This window comes from Macrobrachium nipponense, chromosome 18 (assembly GCF_015104395.2).
Source record: "Macrobrachium nipponense isolate FS-2020 chromosome 18, ASM1510439v2, whole genome shotgun sequence".
In the NCBI taxonomy this organism is placed as follows: Eukaryota; Metazoa; Arthropoda; class Malacostraca; order Decapoda; family Palaemonidae; genus Macrobrachium; species Macrobrachium nipponense.
Window position 1 is genome coordinate 38,982,437 of NC_087211.1, and position 22,881 is coordinate 39,005,317.

The window sequence follows — 22,881 nt, forward strand, 5'->3', positions numbered from 1 at the left end:
GGGGAACTGGCTTCATCTTGGAATAAACATCAGCCTGTATTTAGATGATTTGCTTCTCTGTTTCCCATTGGAGACATTCACATAAGACTTGAGGAAAACTCTTTGCCTGACACAGGAGTTGGGCATTCTAGTCAATGAGAAATCCCTAATGAACTTGACATCCCTTGGGGATGATCATGAACTTAAGGACGCTTCGGGCTTTTCTGTTACCCAGAAGAGTTGACATCTGCCTGCAGACTGTCTGTCAGTTCCTCTCCCTTCTGTCCTGCACAATAGCACAGTGGACAAGTTCTTTGGGGATCCTGGCCTCAATAGAACAGTTTGTGAGGCTAGGCAGGCTGCACATGAGACCCCTACAGTTCTCCTCAAAGGGAGCTGATGCAGAAAGACTCAACCTGACTCCTTCATCTTCCCTATAATGTCGGAGATCAGAGTGGATCTGTGATGGTGGTTATGCAAAGAAAGACTTTGGAGGGGAAATCTCTTCTTCCAGTGGGCCCCAACGTACAATTTTATTCAGATGCCTCTGATCTAGGTTGGGGTGCTCTTCTGGCTGGCTGGGATGTCTCTAGAACACGGACAATAGTGCAACAGAATTCCCACATCAGTGTCAAAGAACTGAAGGCTGTTATCCTGGGCCTTCATTCCTTCTTGAACCTAATCTGCAGCAAGATGGTAGTAGTGCACCTAGAAAAACCAACTACGCTATTATATATTCACAAGACAGCGAGAGATCTTATATGGGCAGAAAAGAATCACGTAACACTTACCACCTTTTCATTCTGGGGAGAATGAACGTGATTGCAGACAAGTTAAGTCACCTCAAACAAGTTTTACTGACAGAATGGACCATAGACCCATTAGTCTGCAACAATCTGTGGAGGTTATGGGGTAGGCTGACTGTAGATCTGTTCACAACTTTGAGGAACCGCTGTCTCCCTCTCTTCTGCTCTTCAGTCCTGGACCCTCTTGCACGGGTGACGGATGCCATGCTCTTGGACTGGACAGGACTGGATGCTTACGCTTTCCCTCTCTTCGAGATGATCAGGAAGGTAATCAACAAGTTTTTGTTACATTTTGGTGGGATCACAAGAAAAATAAAGCAAGCAAGCTCCTCACAGACACTTTAATCATACCAGCTGACAAATTTTTCTACAGCCACACTATCTCCTTTACGTACTTTTTACATGCAGTATGCAGGACAGTTGGCTTACTGAAACACAGAACACACAAAACACAAACCACCGCTGAATTTCACTACCCAAGACAGACAAGCACCAAAACCGTACAACTCAAAAACAACACCCCAGTCACCACGCAAGCAAATACCAACAGCTCAAAAACAACATGACAATTCATAGACCAACTCCAACCCAGCACAACAAACTGCCAACACCAACACTGTCCCCAACTGCCAACTCACAGACACCAAAATGCACAACCAACCTCTTCAACTTCACCACAACCAGACAGACACACGCACAACAACTTTATAATACAAAATCAACCAAATCACACACTATCACTGACGCCTCAATGGACAAAACCGCTGCCAAACCAACTGTTTATTGTGACTGACTCTTGACCCACTTCCTCACTTCGTATGACTCTCATAACACACAACTGCCACTGATATGCCCGGCGGTCCCCACAACAGACACACTGTCAAATTTAAGTTACCATTATCACTCCTCCGTATTACCTCCCCCGTTACATTTAACAACATCTTTCACTCGCAACACCCACACTAAATTGCTTCCCGCAACACCCAAGGATGCTTGGATGCAGGCCCCCTGGATCTTGTTTGAGGACCCTCATACACTCTCTGTTACATCGCCATTCACTTCTTCCAAATCACTTTCATTCAAATTCCCATTATCTCCCTCACTACTATTCTCCCAAATCTCAATCACTACTTCACCGACATCTAGCTCTGGTCCCAATATCTCCCCTATTTCTGCTACCAAACCACTCAGTTCATCCATACTTCTGTCAAACTCTTGCAAAGATTTATCCAACCTATCAACTACCTCCTTACTACTCGGTTTCATTCATTCCCTCAAATCCATCCGTATCACACGCTTTATCAACCATTTGCACCCTACCACTAACACCCTTATCATGCCGTTCACACTTCTTCCTTCCACTTCTGCTTTCTTCCATACTCAACCAACACTTGATCTCCCAGACCCATTTGTTCACCGACACACTGTTCATACTTATTCACCTTCAACCATTCACTCATCGCATTCTCCCGAACATACTGTCGCGTACTTGAGGACCCACCCAACTGAATCCCCTTAACTCCTAGTTTCCTGAATTCCCAGTCTGACTCATCCTCTTTCGCCTACACACACTCACCACATGACCTTCCATGCCACATTCAGCACACTTCGCATGCTATTCTTTACACATCTTAGCATAAGGCCCATTCATTCCACAGTTGCTGCAAACCACATTCATACGGGTACCCTTACATCCACTAGCTATATATCCCATCAAACCACATTCATACGGGTACCCCGACATCCACTAGCTATATACCCCATCTGTCTACACCTGTAACATTTAATATCCTTATCTTTCTTAGACTCACTCACTAAACGGTCCGTTTTGCCCACACCCGAAGCCCGCTTCCAATGCCCACCGACATTCATTCTTCTTGTGTCCTGGCTTTTCACATCTGTAACACTGCTGCTCTCGTTCATGACTAACTGATCCTACTCTTCCAACGCTTGCACTCCGATCTCTCATAGGGTTAACTATACTTACGTTACTTGCTCTAATGCTCCTATCAACCACTCGCTCTGCCATTTGCCTGGGCCCTTCTAAAACTGCCTCCCTATAGCTCTTAAACTCTGGTATACCCTCAGCTACTTCAGTCCTAACACTAACACTTCTACTCTCTTTCATACAACTATCTAGCTCGGAATCCTCTACTATTTCTAAAATGTCGTTCCACATTAACTTTTTGTTCGTCCATTGCATTTTCTCCTTACATTTCAGATTTATAAGCTCATACACACTCAGGCACAGTTGCCAACAACTTCCTTCCTAACTCTTTATACTCATTTATCCCTTTGTCCCCAAACTTTTTCCTAGCTAATGTTTCCAACCTGCAAACATACATTGACAGCGACTCACCAACATTCATTCTTGCCTCTTCAAAATCATGTTTACTCCTATACCTAACACTGCTCTCAATCCTCTTTGCCTGTTCCACAATCCTGGCTTTCACACACTCATACGGCACATTCCCTACACTCATCATTACCCCATAGATACTCAACAAAAATCCCGTCAAGAAGTTATCTAACTCTCTTATCCAGACTCTCGTTATCCCCATACTTAGCCATACAATACTTCTCATATTCCTAGCTAATGTTTCCAACCTGCACACATACATTGACAGGGACTCGCCAACATTCTTGCCTCCTCAAAATCATGTTTTCTCCTATACCTAACGCTACGCTCTATCCTCTTCCACAATCCTGGCTTTTGCACTCTCATATGGCATATTCCCTATACTCGTCATTACCCCCATAAATACTCAACAAAAATATTGTCAAGAAGTTACCTAACTCTCTTACCCAGAATCTCTTGTTATCCCCATACTTAGCCATACAATACTTCTCATATTCCTTAAAAAAGTTCCCTATATCCATTGGGGAAAGAGACAGGATAAGGATAAACCTAAGGGTCCAGGGTTCGTGTCTCTGTTCGGGAGCCAAAAAATAATGTGGCGGGATCACAAGCTTAGAAAAAACAAGTAAACTCCCCACAGTTACGTTAATCGTACCAGCTAACAAAATTTCCCACACTCACACTTTCCCCTTTACGTTACATTTAATCTGCAGGACAATTGGTTCAATGAAATACCAAACACACAAAACACAAACAGGTACTCACCTCTGGCTTCTGATACTCAGGGCTAGGCTGTGCTGTCCGCCAGATATAGGCTATAGGCTAGCCGACACACAACCACCGTCGACAACCAAACCACCTGAGACCCACAACCCCCCAACAACTCTATAACCCAACAAATCACTGCAGACGAACACCAACAGCCCAAAAGAACACGACAACCACACGACTTAGAGAAGCACAACAACCCGCCAAAACCAACACTGCCCCAACCACCACTCACAGACACCGAAAATGCACCACCAACCTCCTTAACCTCACCACAACCAGACAGACACATGCGCAACAACTTCACAACCCCAAAATCTATCAAATAACACCAAAACAACTAACCACCAAAGGATAACTGCTTCCAAAACCAACTCTGACTTCACCAGACGCCTCACTCCTTACGACTCTCGTAACAGACTTTCACTGACTTACTACAGAGCGCCACAACAGACAAGCTTCCGACCGCCATTTAACCACTCCCATTCATTCTTCCACCAATCTCTCTCTCTCTCTCTCTCTCACTCACACACAACCTTTGGAGACGTTGTCAAATATAAACTATCATTACTCCTCCATAATCCCTACTACCATATTCCTTGTATTGTGCACATCGGGGTACCTCTCTCATATGCACAGCCTTTTGTTCTTCCTGCTCACTCTCACTTTTGCTATTTCCATTCTGGCCTTTCTTCCGAATACAGCGAATCTACCACACTAACATCCATGCTCTTGATTATGCTCTTCTTACCCTTCTTCCTACCTACCTGTTTCCACTCACCGCTATCTAAATCACTCTCAGCCCTTTCCCCAATGTATTCAGTCCTAGTCTCATCCTGTCCGTTATCCTTACTAGCCTTCTTTCCCTTAGTTGTTTTCTTTTCCTCAGCCCCATTCTTATTCTTGTCCTCAGGTTTATCCTTATCCTGTGTCTTTCCCTTCTCTCCCTTACTTATCACAACCAAATCACCTTTGTCACTTGTGCTCTCATCCATTCACTCTTCCATTTTCTTTACCACTCCAGGCCCTTCACAAGACCCAGTAAGCCTACCTCCTACTGCTCCCTCTCCCATGAATCCCTTCATCATCTCCTGTACTGCATTCATCATTACTCTGAATTTTTCATCCATTTTCTCAGCCATTCTCTCTTCCATTTCTTTCACCTCTTTTTTTTCATTTCCACTTTCGCACTCCTTAGCATTCTTTTCATTTCCTCTAACTTGCTCTTCAGCTCCTCACACTCTACCCTCAACATCTCATTCTCTTCCACTCTTTCCTTAACTTCCCTCAACAACCGCAACTCCTCCTTCAGCTTCTCCACTTCAGTCAAACCTTCCATACCCATTTTCTTCACATCAAGAACCTTATGGATATCGTGGGACCAAAGGAAGAAGAGATGCTCCTTTGTCCTGTGAGGGTTCTCAGCTACTTCTTGCTTAGGACAGAGAAGATTAGCGGACCCCTGAGCAACCTGCCATTTCCTATGTTCTGAGAGAATTGATCTATGAAGTGCACTTTCAGATCCAAGAGGATGTCATTCCTTCAGTTAAGGTTAAGGTTCACGAAATTAGGGCAGTTGTGGCTTCTCTTGTATTTTTTTTGACTTATGTCCCTCTCTGCAATTCTGCAATTGACATTCTTTCTTTGCCTCACACTACCTGAATGGAGACCGTTTGAAAATTGTAACACTTTAGGACCTTTATCTGGCTAGCATGGTGTTGGAAGAGGGAGCATAGGGAACTCTCTGTTCCTCTGCTATCCCCTAGCCTTGACATAAGGTTTTGAGTCTATGGGAAGCCTGAGAGTATATTGTAACTAGATTACCCACCAGTTTTTTATTAATGGTCCAGGTTGTGGTTTATAATTTTGCAGTTAGGTGACAGCGCTTTTCTATTTTATTCTGGTCTAATGCCCAGGGCAAGGGCACATTTTAAACTCTGCTAGCATACAATATATTTTCTCCAATACAAAGTTCCCCACTAATGTAGGGGTGACACTTGGTTACACTGCCACGCCCACAGCTCTGTTAACAGGTAAGGAAACAACATGCAGTTATGCAGTGCTAACATCTTTTCTGTTTCTAAGTCTTTACTTAATGTTTTGGAGTAGAATATGTCCATGTATCCCACCTCCTAGCAATGTGGAATCAGCCATCTAATTACTTGGTAAGTTACTTATATAAAAATGATATTTTTTATGAAAAAATAGTTTTATATATACTTAACAAGTAATTACATGATAGGAGCCTGCCCCTCCTCCCCTTGCATGGACATTAGAGCACAAAACAAATTGAGCCTTCTGCTAAGTTGCTGTGCTCAGTCCCTCTAATTAGGCTGGGTTTTGTCATCTACACATACACAATAGAGGCGCAGCTGCACAAATTTTGAAAATTTAGGCTACCATGTTTAGGAACCAATGGCTGTGTGATGGCTTGGTTAGTATATATAAACTTTATTTTATCATAAAAATGTAATTTTCATTGTGCAACAAACTATCACTGAAATGTTATAATATATCATGACTTTCACCCTCAGATAAGTTTTGAATTCTGTATTTTACTTTTGAATTATAAATTTTTTGTTGACAGTAACAGTCCGGCGCCAACACCTGGACCTTTGTTACCTCTTCCACCATCAATACGCAAAAAGACGGAATCAGAGAAGCCCAGTCTGAAGCGAAAAATAATGGAAGAATCAGGTTTTGGAGGTGGGTGCTTTTGGTTGATCGTTGGTCTGGCTAAAAATAGTTCCTATGTAATTAATTGGTTATGGAGAATATTGCAATTAGTTCACTTAGTAGGATTGTATATACTACACAGTGCTCATTCAATTACAAGTAATGAGTTTGACAGCAGTTCCTGAGTTTATCCAAGCTTGGAGTCTCCTTTTTGATAAATAGTACCAGAATCTTTTAGTAACAAGAGATCTCTAGCATAAACTATGATTGAGAAGTCAAGATATCCCTTACCTAAGGGTAATTCATTATAATTTACAGCCCAAACTAAATTTTAATTTGTCATACAATTTAAGAGATTTATATCTAAAATATGACACATTTTTGAATCAATTTGTATTTTTCATAGCTAACAAACCTTTGATCTTTACAATAATCTTCTAGCGCTAGCTGGAAAACCGGTAAAAACAATAAAAAATTGTAAAACAAGAAATCTATGGCATCTGGTAAGTCATGCATATACAGAGTGGATGCGTGGTCATCGACCAAGATCATACCCCAGCAAAATATCAGTCTTTCTTTTACTGCCTTGGAGACCAGAGTTTTGTTTCACTCTACTATTCCAAGCCGGTTTTTTAATGATAGCCTGTACTTTGTTATTCAGGACTGAAGTTTCATGGATGTCAACGTTTTCAGTCAAGCCTTTGTTTGCTGTGTTGACCTTCCTTACTTTGGTTTGTAGTTTTAGTCTTTCAGAATGTGTGTGTGTTTTGGGATGTCGGGACGATTTTTAATGGCGGACGATTGCGATCTTCCCTTCTACATGCAGAGCCAGTCGTCATGGTCTTCTTGTCTCTTTCCGTCATTTTAGTAGGATTGGGGCATGGGCAGTATGGCTCTCTTCCATATTTCCCTCCATCCTCACATATTTTAATAATTTTAGTCTCTCAGGATGCATTTTTCTTCCTGAGGGAGAGGGAATTTTGGTTTAAAATCTGTCACTTCTAAAAAGGTACCCATCATAATAATGTAGCTGATAAGTAACAAAGGTTTGTATGTAGAATTTGGATAAGTTGAAGGGCTATTGTTTCAAGATGTATATTAAGGACCCATCTTTTACTTCTTTTAAATATTTTAGAAAGAAGTGGTGGGATATGCCACTTTTCCTTCATGTATTCTTGGAAGTTTGTGAAGTGTCCTTAAAAAATACAAGCCCAATATTTTATTTTTTACTACAGCATAAGAAATGAGAATATGCAGAGTTGTTGTAAACAGTAAATGGTGGACCAGCAGCAGACACTAACAGGTGAACGAGTTACTTTTATTTCAGAACTGAGACTGCAATACTGTACCATGGTGCAATGTTACTAGGCCTCCTTATGAGCTTCTTTTGGATACCTTGTTGGTTCTTGGTGGGTATTTTGTTTGCCCTGGGGTTTAGAATGGAATGTTGAATTTAGGCCAAAGGCCAAGCACTGGGACCTATGAGGTTATTCAGTGCTGAAACAGAAATTGAGGATAGTAAGGTTTGAAAGGTGTAACAGGAAGAAAAACCTTGCAGTTGCACTATGAAACAAGTGTTAGGAGAGGATGGATAACAAGATGGAAGAAAAGTTCACTGTATCTTAGTTTAACCAGACCACTGAGCTGGCCTGAAGGATTAGATATTTTTATGTGGCTGAAAACCGATTGGTTAACCTAGCAATGGGGCCTACAGCTGATTGTGGGATCTGAACCACATTGTATCGATAAATTAATTTCTAATCACCAGAAATAAATTCCTCTGATTCCATGTTGGCAGAGCGGGAAATGGAACTTGGGACTACAGAATCAGTAAGCAAGCATGTAACCCACTCATCCAGGGAGGAACTACAAGATGGAAGAGAGAGATTATGAATGCTATGAATGGAGTTACAGTAAAAGGAACAAATGGGGTTGCAGCTAGGGGCCGTAGGGACACTGCAAAGGACCTTAAAGTAATGCCTGCAGTGCACCATGTGCAGTACACCGACAGCACTACCCCCCCATACGGGGACCCTAGGTTTTGTGACCAAGACTAAATCTTCAAGTGGAAGTTGCTTTTTCTCAGACAGCTTTGCTATTCCTGCCATGTCCTCTTCTAAAAATTTTGTATGCGCCCTATGAGAGCCCTCGAGTTGTACCTCCAGCAGACAAAATTCTTCTGGCCTTCTTGTCTGTTCAGTCACGCAAGTTGCCAGAATTGCCCTGTTTCCTTATTGCTTATTTAGACATGTCACAGGACCTCTTGCAACTCAATATCAAAGCCCCTGAGGTTCAAGTGCTATCCTCCTCCTCCTAAGTTTTATGTATAATTTTAGCTAGTTGTTATCATTAGAGTAAGTAGACTCTTGGAATCACCAGAATGCTTTTGCAAGATTTTCTCTATTGATGTAGATCATAAATTTTCTGGTGTATTGTGTTCATTTGTTGAAACATTGTCATGGCCTAGTTACATGTTACAGTTGGGAGGGATCCAGGTCATTCATTTTCTTCCTTCTTATTACCCAAAACTGCATTATCACAACACATGTGGTTTCCTGGAGTATCTGACTGAATACTTCATGTACTTGATGAATGTACCATCTTTGTCATCCATTGCCAGTCCATTATGTATGGAAGCTCGTTAGATTTTGGAGGTTGTAATTGTTTCTACAATCTTCATCTACTTTGTCTTCCATCCTAAATTGTGATTTAGGCCATTTATATGATGGACCTCCATTCTCCTGACTCTTCAGGATGTTTAGCTCAGAGAAGGAGACTATATAACAGCAGGGGTCTAACATGGACTTGTGCAATTGAACTTCTACTTTTAAAATATATTGAATTGGTGTGACTGGGTCTCTTGTACAGAGTACAGGCAGTCCCCTGGTTATTGGGAGGGGGTGGGGGAGGGGGTTCCATTCTCAGTGGGGTGCTGATAAGTGAAAACTGCCATCAACTGAAATTCTGTGATTTGTGGTTAATGGCACTGATAACCAATTAATAGCACCTCTTGTTAGGTACGTTATAGCACCATAACTCTATTATCAAAATCGAAACTCGGCCCATTATGGTGCCATAAATCACTGATTTTATGGCACTAGACAAGCACCATAAAACCGGATCGCCATTAACCGAGTCCACTGATAGCCAGGGACTGCCTATAAGGCTATTTATGACTTGTTTGTACACAAATAGTTTATTGTAAAAACATTGTTATTTATGGATTATTTTGCTTACAGTACTTGAATAGTTTTATATTGGTACTACTGTATATTTTAATAATTATTACATCTTCTTTTGCAGGGTCTCTAGCCAAAAAGCTGCAGTTTTGAAGTTGTGAAGAAAAAGAAAAAATACTAAACTGAAAAGGTAGAAAAAATACTTAACTGAAAAATATTGTTCTTCAGTTTATAAGTGATGAAGACTGTAGAGCAAATTTTACCATTTATGGTGTTTTGTTTCATAGTAAAATATATTTTTATATTGTAAGTTTCACTTGGGAAATTAAATAATATTGGATCAATAATCTTTGTAACCTTTCTATCAACTCTTAACTTCACTATACTGAAAATGATTACTGTTGGTAAAAAATTATTTATACAAACGTGTCAAGGGTTTGTATGGTTAAACACTCATGTTTGAATACAGTTAGATGAATGAATTCATTCTACCACGACTATTACTAATAATAATGATAAAAAAAATTTCAGGACTTGCCAAATTTTTTCCTTTACTGATAAAAATAATAACTTACAAACTTTCTTTACAAACTGTGTATATTATTATTTGCATTACCTTTTCTTATATTTACATGGTTTTAATATAACATCAGGAACATCTTTCTTATTTACATTAACACACTTCTTGAAGTCAAACATGTAAAAATATTTTGTGGATGTGTCTGAATAAGTACATTTGAATCCATACTTCTCTATCTGGTCCATAAAAAGTTTTGTTTTGCTAATTCTGCTTTCCACCTCTGCAATCTTCAGGATGCCTCTGTGTGGAAGATATTTTTTTGTGCAGCATTACATAAAATTCACTTTGACTTTCAACCTATAACATGACAACAGATTACTAAATGATAAAATGTGATTTAAAATTTTTTTGAAGGATTTCTGGAAATACAAAAGTAATTATGAAAAAATTTTGGCTTAAATTGAATTCCTATAACTGGTTTTAAAAGTTTTCAAGTTAACAATTAATGCAACCCAACAGTGCAGAGTATGGTGCTCTACTCAAGCTGCCACTGTTACAATCAGATTAGTTCAATACTAAATCTTGGAATGTTCTGATTACTGAATGCCTCATATAAAGATCAATAATTCAGCAACTGTAAATTGTACTGGGGTTCAATTTACTTTTGTGTAGCAAAAGGAAACTGAAAATAAAAAAAAAATTTTTTTCAATACAAACCCGTTGTTTATTTGAGTCCACATCTGTGATCTTCATGGATCCTAGACACACTATTTAGAATAATAAAAAATAGGTCTGCAGGCTTGGATGGCCATGATTCCTTACCCACCCCCATGGATCTTGGCTTCTGAATATGAAATAACCTTAAATAATCCATGTATCAATCAGCCAAATCATTGAGTTGTCTGTGGCAATCAGCTAGGTTAGAAGCAAGATAGTTGATGCAAATAATGATTGAATGAAAAAATCGTTTGTTTCCAAAAACCTACATTTCTTGATCCATCCATGCAGTTAGCAGAGAACAAGGCAGAAATCAACTTGGAAAGTGATAAAATGGGTGAGCGGGGCATGTTGATGCAATCATTAGAGTGGTGTGCAACATGAACCACCTGGTGTAACATAGGTCTGCAATGAGTAGTGACAATAAAATTATCTTGAAACCATTTATATTTTTTAAAGGAATATATTTGGATTTTCATAAATTCACAACTTTTGAAAGTATGTAAATTGTATTTTTCCTAACCATGCAAACCTGAGGTCCTTTACAATAGGAATTACTTTAGGTGAAGCTGAAACACAGCTGTTAAAACTCTTGAAGAAGGTGGTTAGGCAGTAACTACCGTCCAGTAGGCGGGAAGACCTGGCTGCCCGGATGTAAACATTCCCAATTTGCCTTTCAGCTCAAGTTTCAGACTGAGGGGTGGCATGAGGTGGGCAATTAGTGTAAGGTCCTCAGGTTTGTATAGTTAGAAAAAATACAATTTACTTTACAATAGGGAGTCCCTAGAACTGACTGGAGCTATTCCTCCTGGTTGATCGTAGTAGTATAAGAACTGCAAGATCAAAAGACAGACCTCTGAGCCTTTTTGAAATGAGCGAGGAATCTTAACTCATACATAAAAGGCAGTGAAAAATATAGATTTGGAGGTATTAAAGCAAAGATATGAGATGTTCCTGCCTTATTGCCCGCGTCTCCTTCCTCCCCTTGCTAGAGGAAGGAGTGGGATTCCTTCTATGATTCTGATAAGAAAAATAGAAAGGAAACTCCATGTGCAGGCTTACCGCATCAAACGCCCCACTACAAGTGTAAGTTCGAGAGACCAGCCACTCTTTCAACTTTCTTATCTCTGTAACTGCACACCATAGGCAAGATGCATCTTGTTCTCTTGAAGGGGCTGGGTAAGCAAACACAACTTGTTGAGTGTTCACCACAGGTCCAAGTTCTTCGCTGGACAAGTGGTTTTCACGCTCTGCTGCCAATCCGGTGGTCCGAAGTTCGATTCCCAGCTTGGCCAACGCGGAATCAGAGGAATTTATTTCTGGTGATAGAAATTCATTTCTCGATATAGTGTGGTTCGGATCCCACAATAAGCTGTAGGTCCCGTTGCTAGGTGGCCAACTGGTTCCTAGCCACGTAAAAATATCTAATCCTTCGGGCCAGCCCTAGGAGAGCTGTTAATCAGCTCAGTGGTCTGGTAAAACTAAGATATACTTAATTTTTAACCACAGGTCCAAGGAAAAAGTGTTCCAAAGACCTGTGAGCAATGACTCAAAGAAAGAAAGACAGAATGTGGTCCTAATGGGGCTATATTTACCTTCCAGTCGGAAAATTTCTTCAGAATGTGATGAAAGGGCCAAGCCACTAGCACTGCGCTCACGAGGAGAGCGTGCAGGTGACATAGCTATCTGCAGAGAAGCTCGCGATCTTGCAGGACTAGAAGGAAGCTATGTCCTTAGACACCTTTCCATTGGCAAGTCAGTAGTGGAGCAAAGAAATGAACATCCAATGAAGGGTGTCGAGTCTCCGTGGGTACAGCAACCCGTCAATAGGACAAAGTAATGATTGATCTGGATCAATAAATACAAAGTCCAAGGCGTAGGGGATCATGAAGGATTCGAACCTGTTAAAACAGATGTAGAACAATTCGACATCCAAGACTAAGTCGCGACATGAAACCCGCCTTTTGAAGGGTGACGTTGAGATGATCCATGTAACACATCTATCCTCTTCGCCAATGCCGGACAGACGGGATGCGGTCTTGAAAAACAAAAACTCTGTCTGATGATTTTAGTAAGGGCTTGCACGTCTTAAACAAGAGTCAAATGCTGTCCAGAGGCCTGAGGTCCCTGGGATGGCAAGACAGAAAAGTTTCTCATAGTAATAGAATCTCAACTGAGGAGAAACAATACCACTTTCGTGAAAGACTAGAGCAAGTGTGAACCCATGTCTTTCACAGTTGAATTGGGGAGAAGTCAACTTTTGCAATTCTGACAGAAAAAGTCCCATCAATGATGCCAACCAGAGAGGACAGTTTTAATCCCTGAAATTTACAGAGGACTAAAAGAGAATTTCAGCTGTTTCATTGCTGTCCGGCAAAAAAGCCTGTGCTTGCAATGAAGGCTGGAAGTCTTTAGCCATGTAAAACAGGTATGTACTGCCTGCATAAACTGCTTCTTGACACTGCCAAGGTTGGTTCAGGGAAGAACTCAACTCTTTAACTCTCTTTAACTTGATAGCAGCGCTGTCAGGGCAGACAAAATCTTCCAAAATTCATTCCAATTTGTGGTGAACAACTAGTAGTTGAACACTTTATGAATTAGGAAAATGTATACAGGCAGTCCCTGGTTATTGGCAGGGTTCCGTTCTTGGTGGGGTGCTGATAAGCAAAACCCACCATTAACCAAAACTTGGCGATTTATTGTGCCAAGTTTCGGTTAATGGCGCCGATAACCGAAACTGCCTTTTACAGCGCCATAAATCACTGATATGGCACTAGACAAGCGTCATAAAACTGGATCGCCATTAACCGAGTCCACCGATAACTGAAGACTGCCTTGCCTATATACAAGACAAAAACCGCTGTATTTGTCTGAAAAATCATTGTGAACCATCGTAGTGGCCTATGGGTCACTGCGACAAAGCAGGAGACTTACAGACTTCTGTTATACTGTGTGGTAAACAGAAAGAAGATAAGGAGTAATAAGACACCTTTGTCTGGTGATTCTTGCAATGGCAAATGTGGAGCATGAGACATGAACCATACACAAGAATTCAGAGCCAACCAGAAACCTAAGCCAGGCAGAGATTGAAACTAGTAGTTAACCCTCAACAGAGGCGAAACAATACCAAGACGAACAATATCTCAGTGAGAAGGCAGTACTCTGGCTCCTCCTATGACTCCATAGGTTGAGTTAACTGGTAATACATTCCACCTTGGAATGCATTCGACTTATAGAGCTATAGAGTGCACTACAGATACACTCGAGCACCTGCATGTCAACTGAGACAAGAGGGAAAGAAACCCTCTTGTTCGGTGATAATGCCAACCCTGTGGTGTTGTTGCCAAACAAAACCACAAGTCATCTCAAAATCAAAACCAGAAACTCTTGGGAAGCCTGAAAGGCTGTCCTGAGATTCAGGTTAATTATGAGAAGGTACTATTCGTCTCAGTCGCACAGCAGAAGAACTAACTCAAAGGTATGTGCCAATTACTCAGACAGTGTAACTGATAACAAACGCATGTCGCAAGAATATACAAGCATATTCGTAGGCTGCTGTTAATCGAGCACCAGCCTTCTCTTATGAAGAGTGAAGGTGGAGCTGTCCCAAAGGGAGGCTTCCACAGCGCTAACAGGACACCGAAGACAACTAGCTCATACTGAACTTGTTGTTTCTGTTCTGGAGAGTTGGAGTTCAAACTTCTTGGTGATATCCATCTGGAACAGATTGAATGTATGTTCAGTGAGATCCTAAGATTGAACCAGGAACATAGAGGAACATAGGCTCTTGTATTCTAACTCTGGGGAGTAGACTCTGTAGAGTACCTCTTATTCTCTCTCTCATCCTGGTGTAACCCAGGAAGTACAGGGAAAAAAGGGAGTAGGATTGACTGTCCTTGCCTGCTCTTCCTGGACCTTGCAATGATGATACATTGCACTGACTAAGAAAACGTATTCACATTGGTGGAAGATGCTTCCTGAAGGGAGAGCAGAGGCTCACACTCACCAAACATAGCACTCTCTTCCTACAACTGGTTTGTTCAAGTGAACGCGAGCGGAAATTGAGCAGAATCCAATGCGCCAATATTGGGTGGGCAAGAACCTCATCCTAGCTCCTCAAGATGCCAGTACCAAGGGAAAGCGACATCGTCCTTGGCATCTGAAGAAGAGCCATTCCTGGCTGTCACAGGTCGGTCCAAGTCACCAATGCAGCTCTGTCCCTTCTCTTGCCCTGTGCCACTCTCACGACAGAGAGAAGATTCCCCATCACTGTCTGTGGATGTACGACCCCCTTTGGAGGCTGTAAGCTCAGAGAGACTAGCGAACGAGTACCCGACACAGCCACGGTTCCATTAGCAGTGCCCTTGGAACCAGACAAGAGAGCAGAACTGGGTCAAAACTCCTGGGGCTCCCAAGGCACTAGACCCTGGGGACAGCGTCATGGTTCCCGCTTCCGAAGGAGCAGGTGAGCCGATGAGAGAGTCAGCTGCTTCCTCCCTGGGGGGAGGATGCAGACTTAGAAGTCTTGAGGCGAGACTTCTTAGGGGGTAAAGAAGCTACCTTCCTCTTCTTAGGCCAGGAAGCCTTCAAAGAGGGAGGTAAGGAGGCGTCAGACGATGTCGAAGACAATGACCCCTTTCTGTGGAACTTGATAAGTCTAATGAGATGACACCAGGACTGCACGAGAACTGTAAAATGGGAAAGGAGGGTGCTATGCCATGGTAAGGAACCGGACTGATCAAGAGCAGAGTTTGTTTGGCAGAACTGATTACTCGACTCAGCAGAGCCAGGCTGGCCGAGCCGAGTCGCGTGAGCTGAGCAGATCACCACCACACAATCATAAGTGGTAATCTTTGGCAAAAAACATCACTTTTTCCCAATCAACTGTTTCCTTTGAGGCCAAATCTCCAAAAAGAAGAATAAAGAGGGATTCTGTGTCTGGTGTCCTACGTGTTCAGACCCTAAGGTCCAAGACACAATGCCAGGACTTGATCATTCACCCAGGTGTTGGTATGCTCTGCATAAGCCCAAACCAGACTGAAGAGCAAACTCCTCTCTACTGGTAAAGGCTCATCTCACAATACAAGAACTCATTATAGCGAGTGCTTGGCAAGTGCTAGAATTTGTAAGAATTCCTGCGCTAGAATTTGTAAGAATTCCGGCAAGATTCCCAACTCTTGTAAGAAAATAATCGGGAGAGCCTTGTCTTGCCCTGGTGCTCGACAACATGAGGAAGCCAAGCACTTGGCGAATGGCTGCGAAATCAAGGGATCCAGGTGCTCGGCAAGACTCCCAATTATTGGAAATGCCCATCTTGCCCGAGTGTTTGGAAATCATAGAAAACCAAAACAAATGGAGGGCACCAGAAATTCTAAGGATTCTTGTAATAACAATTATCGGGAATGTTTATCTTGCCTGAGTATTTGGAAGCCATAGAAAACCAGAACACGCTGAGAGTGCCACAAATTCCAAGGAATTCAAGTGCTCGGTTTGACTCCCAAATTTTGTCAAATGATCATCAGAAAGGGGTCCCTCTTTGACTTACAACTACTATCCGACTTACAACCTGTTCGACATACGACCACTCGTACTTACAACCTTACTTCAGACAATTGACCATTGAGTTACTTGGCACTGCGCCATCTCATGAGAACTCTCATCACTCAGGCAGCATCAGTTTGAGTTACCCTGCCCTATCTGCAGCATCATTTGGTATTAACTGTACTGCAGACTGAATTGCAAACCAATTTACGTAAGAATCGACTTCTGACATGCATGCAAGAACCTAACCCCATTGTAACTCAATGCCTGATTGTACGTAATATATACTATTACATAAATGATTAAAATGTATTAGTAGAAGTACATAATGGTAAAAAGATTGAAATAATGATTGTACATCACATTACATTACTAAGTAGGCACTTTTATATAGCAAAGGTTTGATAGTATACCCTACCCAGTATGTTGGCCACTTTCTAAGGTTCGACTTACATCCATTCTGACTTACAACCAGTGGGTCGGAACCAAACTTGGTTGTAAGTAGGATGGTACCTGTACATAGAAGTCGAGGAGGAACAGGCATAAAACCAGTCCCATAAGGGAGCACTTTGGACTCGATCAAGAGTGCGATTCAACAGAATATGTATCAGAGGCTCCCAAACAGCTAGACCCCACAGGGGACAGCGAATTGGAATTTGCCCAAAGGACAGAAAGAGCCAGGTAAAACACAGTCTCCAGGTGTTTGAATCCTCAGAATAGGAACACCAGCTGTCGAGACAGTGAGAAGTCTCTCCGTCATTGACAGAAGATCCTTTCTCAACGACTTCAGCATACATCCAATAGGACCCTAAGACCCCTCCAGGAATGTAGTCCTGGAGTAGAGGGAATAGGGGAGGAGGATCGGATGCTCTCATTCCTCCTCACAGCAGTGCTGTCAGAAGGAATAAGTCGCGCCCTGTGACTAACTCACAGTGATGACAGCAGCATGGGTCTATAGGAGTGTGGTCGCCCTGGCGAGACGCTTTCCTGAGAACAATGCAGAGGTTCTCGCCGAGCTGCAGCAGTGCCGCTGGTAGCAGTGGTGAGGCTACCAGACTGGCGAGAACATCCATCGGCCTCATGCCGCATCCCAGCCCTCTTCAAGGCCAAAACCTCGTGCAAAGAGGGCTGTACAGAGGACCTCCTCCTAGCTTCTCCAGATGCCTTGTCAAGAGGGACAGCGACATTGATCCTGGCACCTGATGAAGAGCCAGTCCTGCCTTATGCAGGTGGGTCCAAGCTGTGGCTCAGTCCCTACTCTCGCCCCTCGCCGCTGTCACAATGGAGAGAAGACTCCCCATCACTGACTGAGGATGTGCGAGCCCCCTTGGAGGGTTGTACACTCGGAGACTACTCATGAATGATTCTCTGACATGGCCCTGGTTCCATGAGCAGCACCCTTGGTACCAGAGACAGGAGAACAATCCTTGGTTCGAACTCCTGAGGCTCCTGAGTAGACCCTAGGGACAGCATGCTTCCCATTCCCACAGGAGCAGAAAAGTCAACTGCTTCCTCCCCAGGGGAAGGATGCAGACCCTTAGAAGTCTCGCAGCGAGAGTTCTTAGCGAACGGAGAAGTTACCTTCAAAGAGGGAGGTGAGGAGGCGATAGACAACAAAGATGAAGACGAAGATGACGACACCTTTTGAGACCTCCTCTTCCTCTACTTCTTCGCCAACTTCCGCAGGACTTCTTTAATAGGATGAAGTATAGTCATCTTCACTAGTAGAGTTAACAACCACAGGGCTGATGCGAGACACTGTCCAGTGACGAAACTCCAGGATAACAGCAGCAAATCATTATGATTTTTTCAGCAGGAGAATGGTACACAAACTAAAGGGCCAATGTCATAGCATGGTAATGAGTCATGGGTAAAATTCCGAGGGTTAGGATAGCCAGCACAAAGAGATATCGAACCATATACTGTTGTAATCTACTATTACTCACTGTTAGCCTGCAAAATATTAAACATAATTAAAAAGAAGGATACACCTCTCACTCCATAGGGCACTAACCTCTGAAATGAGAGGAGATCCGATAAGCAAGCGAAGAGTGCAAGGAGAAGGAAGAATACTGGGAGAGAAAAAACAAAGGGCAAACCTCTGAAGTTTCCCCCTGGTAAATTCTCCTAAAGCGTGAATGTCAAATAAATATACTACTGCACCTTTACTATTAAAGGGCAAGAGTAAGTGATAAGGGTGTAAATACACTCTTGCTGTCGACCCTTAATACATGAAGGGGAAAGTAGGCTAGCATGGCTTATCACAAAAAGTGGGTTTGTATATTAATAATTAATATAAAACAAAGTAGTATGTATATTCAAAACATATTACAAACAATAAAAGAAATATCCCCCAGAAAATCACAATTAATGGCTAGTCAGCAAGAGCTTACAAACATACGTCTCCATTGGAAGACGGCCGAAAGCAGATTGGGAATGTTTACATTATTTTGAAGGTTGTGTTCCAGCTTTGCCGTACGTAATTGCTATTGTAAAGGACCCAGGGTTTGTATATTGTGTATGAACAAAATAAAATTATTTCAGTTATATTTCTTACCATTTCAAAATTTATAGCTTACTAGCAAATATTTGCCTATGCAATTATTCTTTTGTTAAAGCCAAGATTTTGTTCCTAGGCCTAAGTGTGTTAGATTTCTTTGCTTACTATAAATACATTATACTTAGCATTCATATCTGGCAAGACAGCATATGAAGTTATCTATACATTCTTGCACTTCAAGTTGCCTTATGAATGAATAAATTATACACCAAACACGAGCAGAACTTTTAAGGAAATAATATTTTAAGTCAGTTATAAAACAAGTGTACCATAGACCTGGACATTATTGCTAATAGATATTTTGATTAATAGACAACTTCTCCATATATTTAAAATAATGGTCATCTTTTACTCCTCAAATAAATTCTTTAGTAACAGAGATTACATCTCAGAAGGCTTACATAGATAATCATTTTGCAACATACAGACAGCTTGAACACGGCTTAAAACTTGGACATTCAAAGAAAACTTGTAATTCATATTCCTATTTTGAAAAGTGCTGTAATGACTGTTAAGCTTATTACTTTCTACTGTTATAATGCTGTATAGGTAGTTATGCTGACCATCCCCAGGAGCATGTTAAGCACACTGTCATTGACTGCACCGCTAACCTTATCACATCGTGCTTTGAGCTAAGGAATGAAAAAAAAAAAAAAATCTGTTCAAATCACAGATTATGAATTATACCAATGCATAAAAGGGGTCATATTTATATAACCATAAGGAAAATAGGTGTTAGCTGTGAATTTGCAAACTTGTCGACATGGATGACATTAGAAAAGAAAAAAAATGTAACAATACTTGGAAATGTTACGCTGAGTCCAAGATTCTGGACAATACAAAAAGAATCATATCACCTCAGATTTGAGGATAGCTATACTATCATAATCAAACAAACAAGTAACAGGCCAATGATTCTTTAGGCTACACTCTACATATAAAGTAAACAGTATAAGACACCACACCAATTGAAAGTTATCATTCATCAAATACTTTATGGTGAATAACAAAATAACAAGGAATTGGTGATAAAGAAGCCAACAAAATCAGTCATATTGGGAGTGACACAGAAGAAATCCATTTCCAAACAAGACTGGCAGAATACTGAGGAGCTAAAGTAACGTGGCCCGTGGTTCCAGGCAACTTTTGTAAAGGAAGGAGGAAGGGCTGTCTTTCTCTGCTTGTGACAGATCTAGCTGGTTTGAAATATGAAGTCTTAATACAGGGTAGGACAATCTTACATGATATGTTTCTAATATGAAATAACTGAGTGGATGTATTTATGCTCTGTACTGAAAAAGAATGACAACTGTAAGTAAACTGTTTAGCATCCAACTGTAAGTAAACTGTTTAGCATCCTTAAGTCATGATTTTATTCTTGATGTACCTTGACACATTTAGTAAGATACAACCCACATACAATAAGAGATATCATGAGATTCAGTGTAAGACCTATAACACTTAATAATTACTTAATCCAAAATTATTCACAAGGATGTAATCTTTTGTGGAACCCTTTTACTATAATGACAATGGTCTTCTTTGCTTCTCCCTCACTTGTAATACCATGTCTTTACAATAAAACAAGGTCATCTACAAACCTATCATTCTTGACTAGCTGTCAACTGTAGGAAACACATCCAAGTGCACATCAATCACATACCATCTGAATCACCATTTGGAAAGGATAAAAAGCAGATACAGTAAAGGAAAGGCAGCCTTATCTGCCAAAAAATCTAGTCATAAGGGAAAAATGGAGGGAGTTGGCAAAAAGCTTTTTAGAAAGGAGAGCTTCCATAAGTATTGAGTTTGTGTTGGATGGATTCTTTTTATAATGGCCACTTTCATAATGAAAGAGACCCACCAAGCATAATATTGCTAAGTAGATGTTACTGTACAAATGAGGAACCTCAATGAGAAAAAAAGGGAAGGGGTACAAATTCAAGTTAAAAGCCATTTACATTCATCAAGAAAATCCCAAGCTAGAATTGTGAGTAGGAAAATAAAAACTGAAAGAAAACTACAACGGATTAACTGAAAACTATTCCAATGCTAAAATTTCATGACTGACATGAAAAAACTAGAATACATGGGAAGAAACATCTGAGCAGTAACAAGCCAGCAATGTTCTAGTTGCCAGCTGAAAGTTAATGGAATGTACTGTGTAGGGGGGCTAGTGCCGTCAATGCACCTCATAAGGTGCACGGTAGGCATTACTTAATGTTCTTTGCAGCATGCCTTCGGCCCATAGCTGCAACCCCTTTCATTCCTTTTACTGTACCTATTTCATATTCCCTTTCTTCCATCTTATTTTCCACCCCCTCCTAACAACAAATCAAAATGCAACTGCAAGGTTTTCCTCGTTACCCTTAACTGATAATTTCCATTTCAGCTCTGAATGACCATAAGTCCTAGTGCTTGGCCTTTAGCTTAAATTCTATATTCAGTTCAGTTAATGGAATGTACAACTCACACAGTATTTAATCACAAAACAAAAGATGAAGATTGAATGAAAATGCACTAAATATTATAGCCTCTCTTAATACGTACACTGTGGAAAAGTTCAGTAGTCTTCAAGTGAATAGTGACACACTTTTTTGTTCCAGAATTTTTTTGCTTCATGGGTTCCACACAAAGACTGTTTAGGGTTTAAGGATTTATAATAATGAATTTTATTTCTTGCTTGAAAAACATCATTCTGACAATCTCCTCTCTTTTCCTAATGAAAAGTTCCAAGGTCTAAATTACAAAGGAATGTTGCTGGGTTTACTAAGATGAAAACCCTATTGCTGTGTATGTTGACGATTCTTCAGCCATCATAAGAAAGTTATGATGTCTTCATAACGACCATGAATTCATCCAATATAACATTACGAGTTTGCTCAGTTGCTGTATTACTTTAATTTACAAAATATTACAAAATTAATTCTTTTATAAAGTAACTGTAAAAACTTCCCTTTTTACTTCTATTTACTTGTGAAAAATCTAAAAAATGAAATTGATTAAATTCACCTGACAAATGAAGTATAACACTGTGTATCTTACCCTTTTTTGAGAACACGGCTGGCTTCCAATACAAAATCTTTGATATTTGTACCCATCAGTGACAGACAGAACACTGCCACATCTACTGACTTTGACGGCAAAGGAGTGTGAGCCATATCACAAACTGTTACCCTTGGGTTTAAAGCCACCAGATCAAAGGAATAGACTTCCTTTTGAGGAACACTGGCTGCTAGAACTGCCTCACCACAACCAAAGTCTGCAACTGTTATGGTATTTGGCCTGTTGAAGAAAAAAGCATTTTAGTTTAAATTTACTTCTGAGATGTTAACTACATGTAAGTTTACTTTCCAAATAACTCATAAATCATCAACATTAACCTGAAAAGCCAAGCTTTTGTACCAGATTTTCTGGAAAATATCCCTAATAATGTCACAGACTTTGTCCCTGTAAAGAAAAGAGCAATAGATAGGTTGGCCCATTAGGTAGATACTGTAAGGTCTTGCAGTCAGCAGTTTATGTGTCTATCATTATGTGCACTGCTTACAATTTCCCTAGGAAAATTGGTTGCTTCAGCTTTTGCAATGGCCTTATTATACTTCTAATCATAATTTTCATATTTACTGAGTATCTTTTGCTCTCTGCAAAAGGGATACTTGCACGATACTGGTTAACCAAATTGAATTTTCCTCATGTGATGAGATTTTTGCATTATCAATCAATATTTATTTGAGGATTTACAAGTACAGTAATATAGCTTTCCTTTTGATTCT

The 22,881-nt window shown here is 40.8% G+C and overlaps 2 protein-coding genes across 3 annotated transcripts in view; one reads left to right on the forward strand and one right to left on the reverse strand.

The window, feature by feature from the left end:
- Positions 1 to 10,294, forward strand: part of LOC135196558 (cyclin-dependent kinase 7-like) — a 94,351-nt gene extending 84,057 nt beyond the window's left edge. Inside the window, 2 exon segments of the mRNA XM_064223404.1 lie at positions 6,500 to 6,618; positions 9,892 to 10,294. Of these exon segments, the coding sequence (XP_064079474.1) occupies positions 6,500 to 6,618; positions 9,892 to 9,920 (148 nt within the window). The 3' untranslated portion in view covers positions 9,921 to 10,294.
- A 7-nt stretch (positions 10,295 to 10,301) lies between these two features.
- LOC135196985 (ribosomal RNA-processing protein 8-like) overlaps positions 10,302 to 22,881 on the reverse strand; it is a gene marked incomplete at its 5' end in the record, with an annotated part of 58,855 nt that continues 46,275 nt past the window's right edge. The window contains 3 exon segments of one of the 2 annotated variants that reach the window (XM_064223865.1): positions 10,302 to 10,587; positions 11,274 to 11,409; positions 22,151 to 22,390. In XM_064223865.1, coding sequence (XP_064079935.1) covers positions 10,549 to 10,587; positions 11,274 to 11,409; positions 22,151 to 22,390 — 415 coding nt within the window. 2 annotated transcript variants of the gene reach the window in all.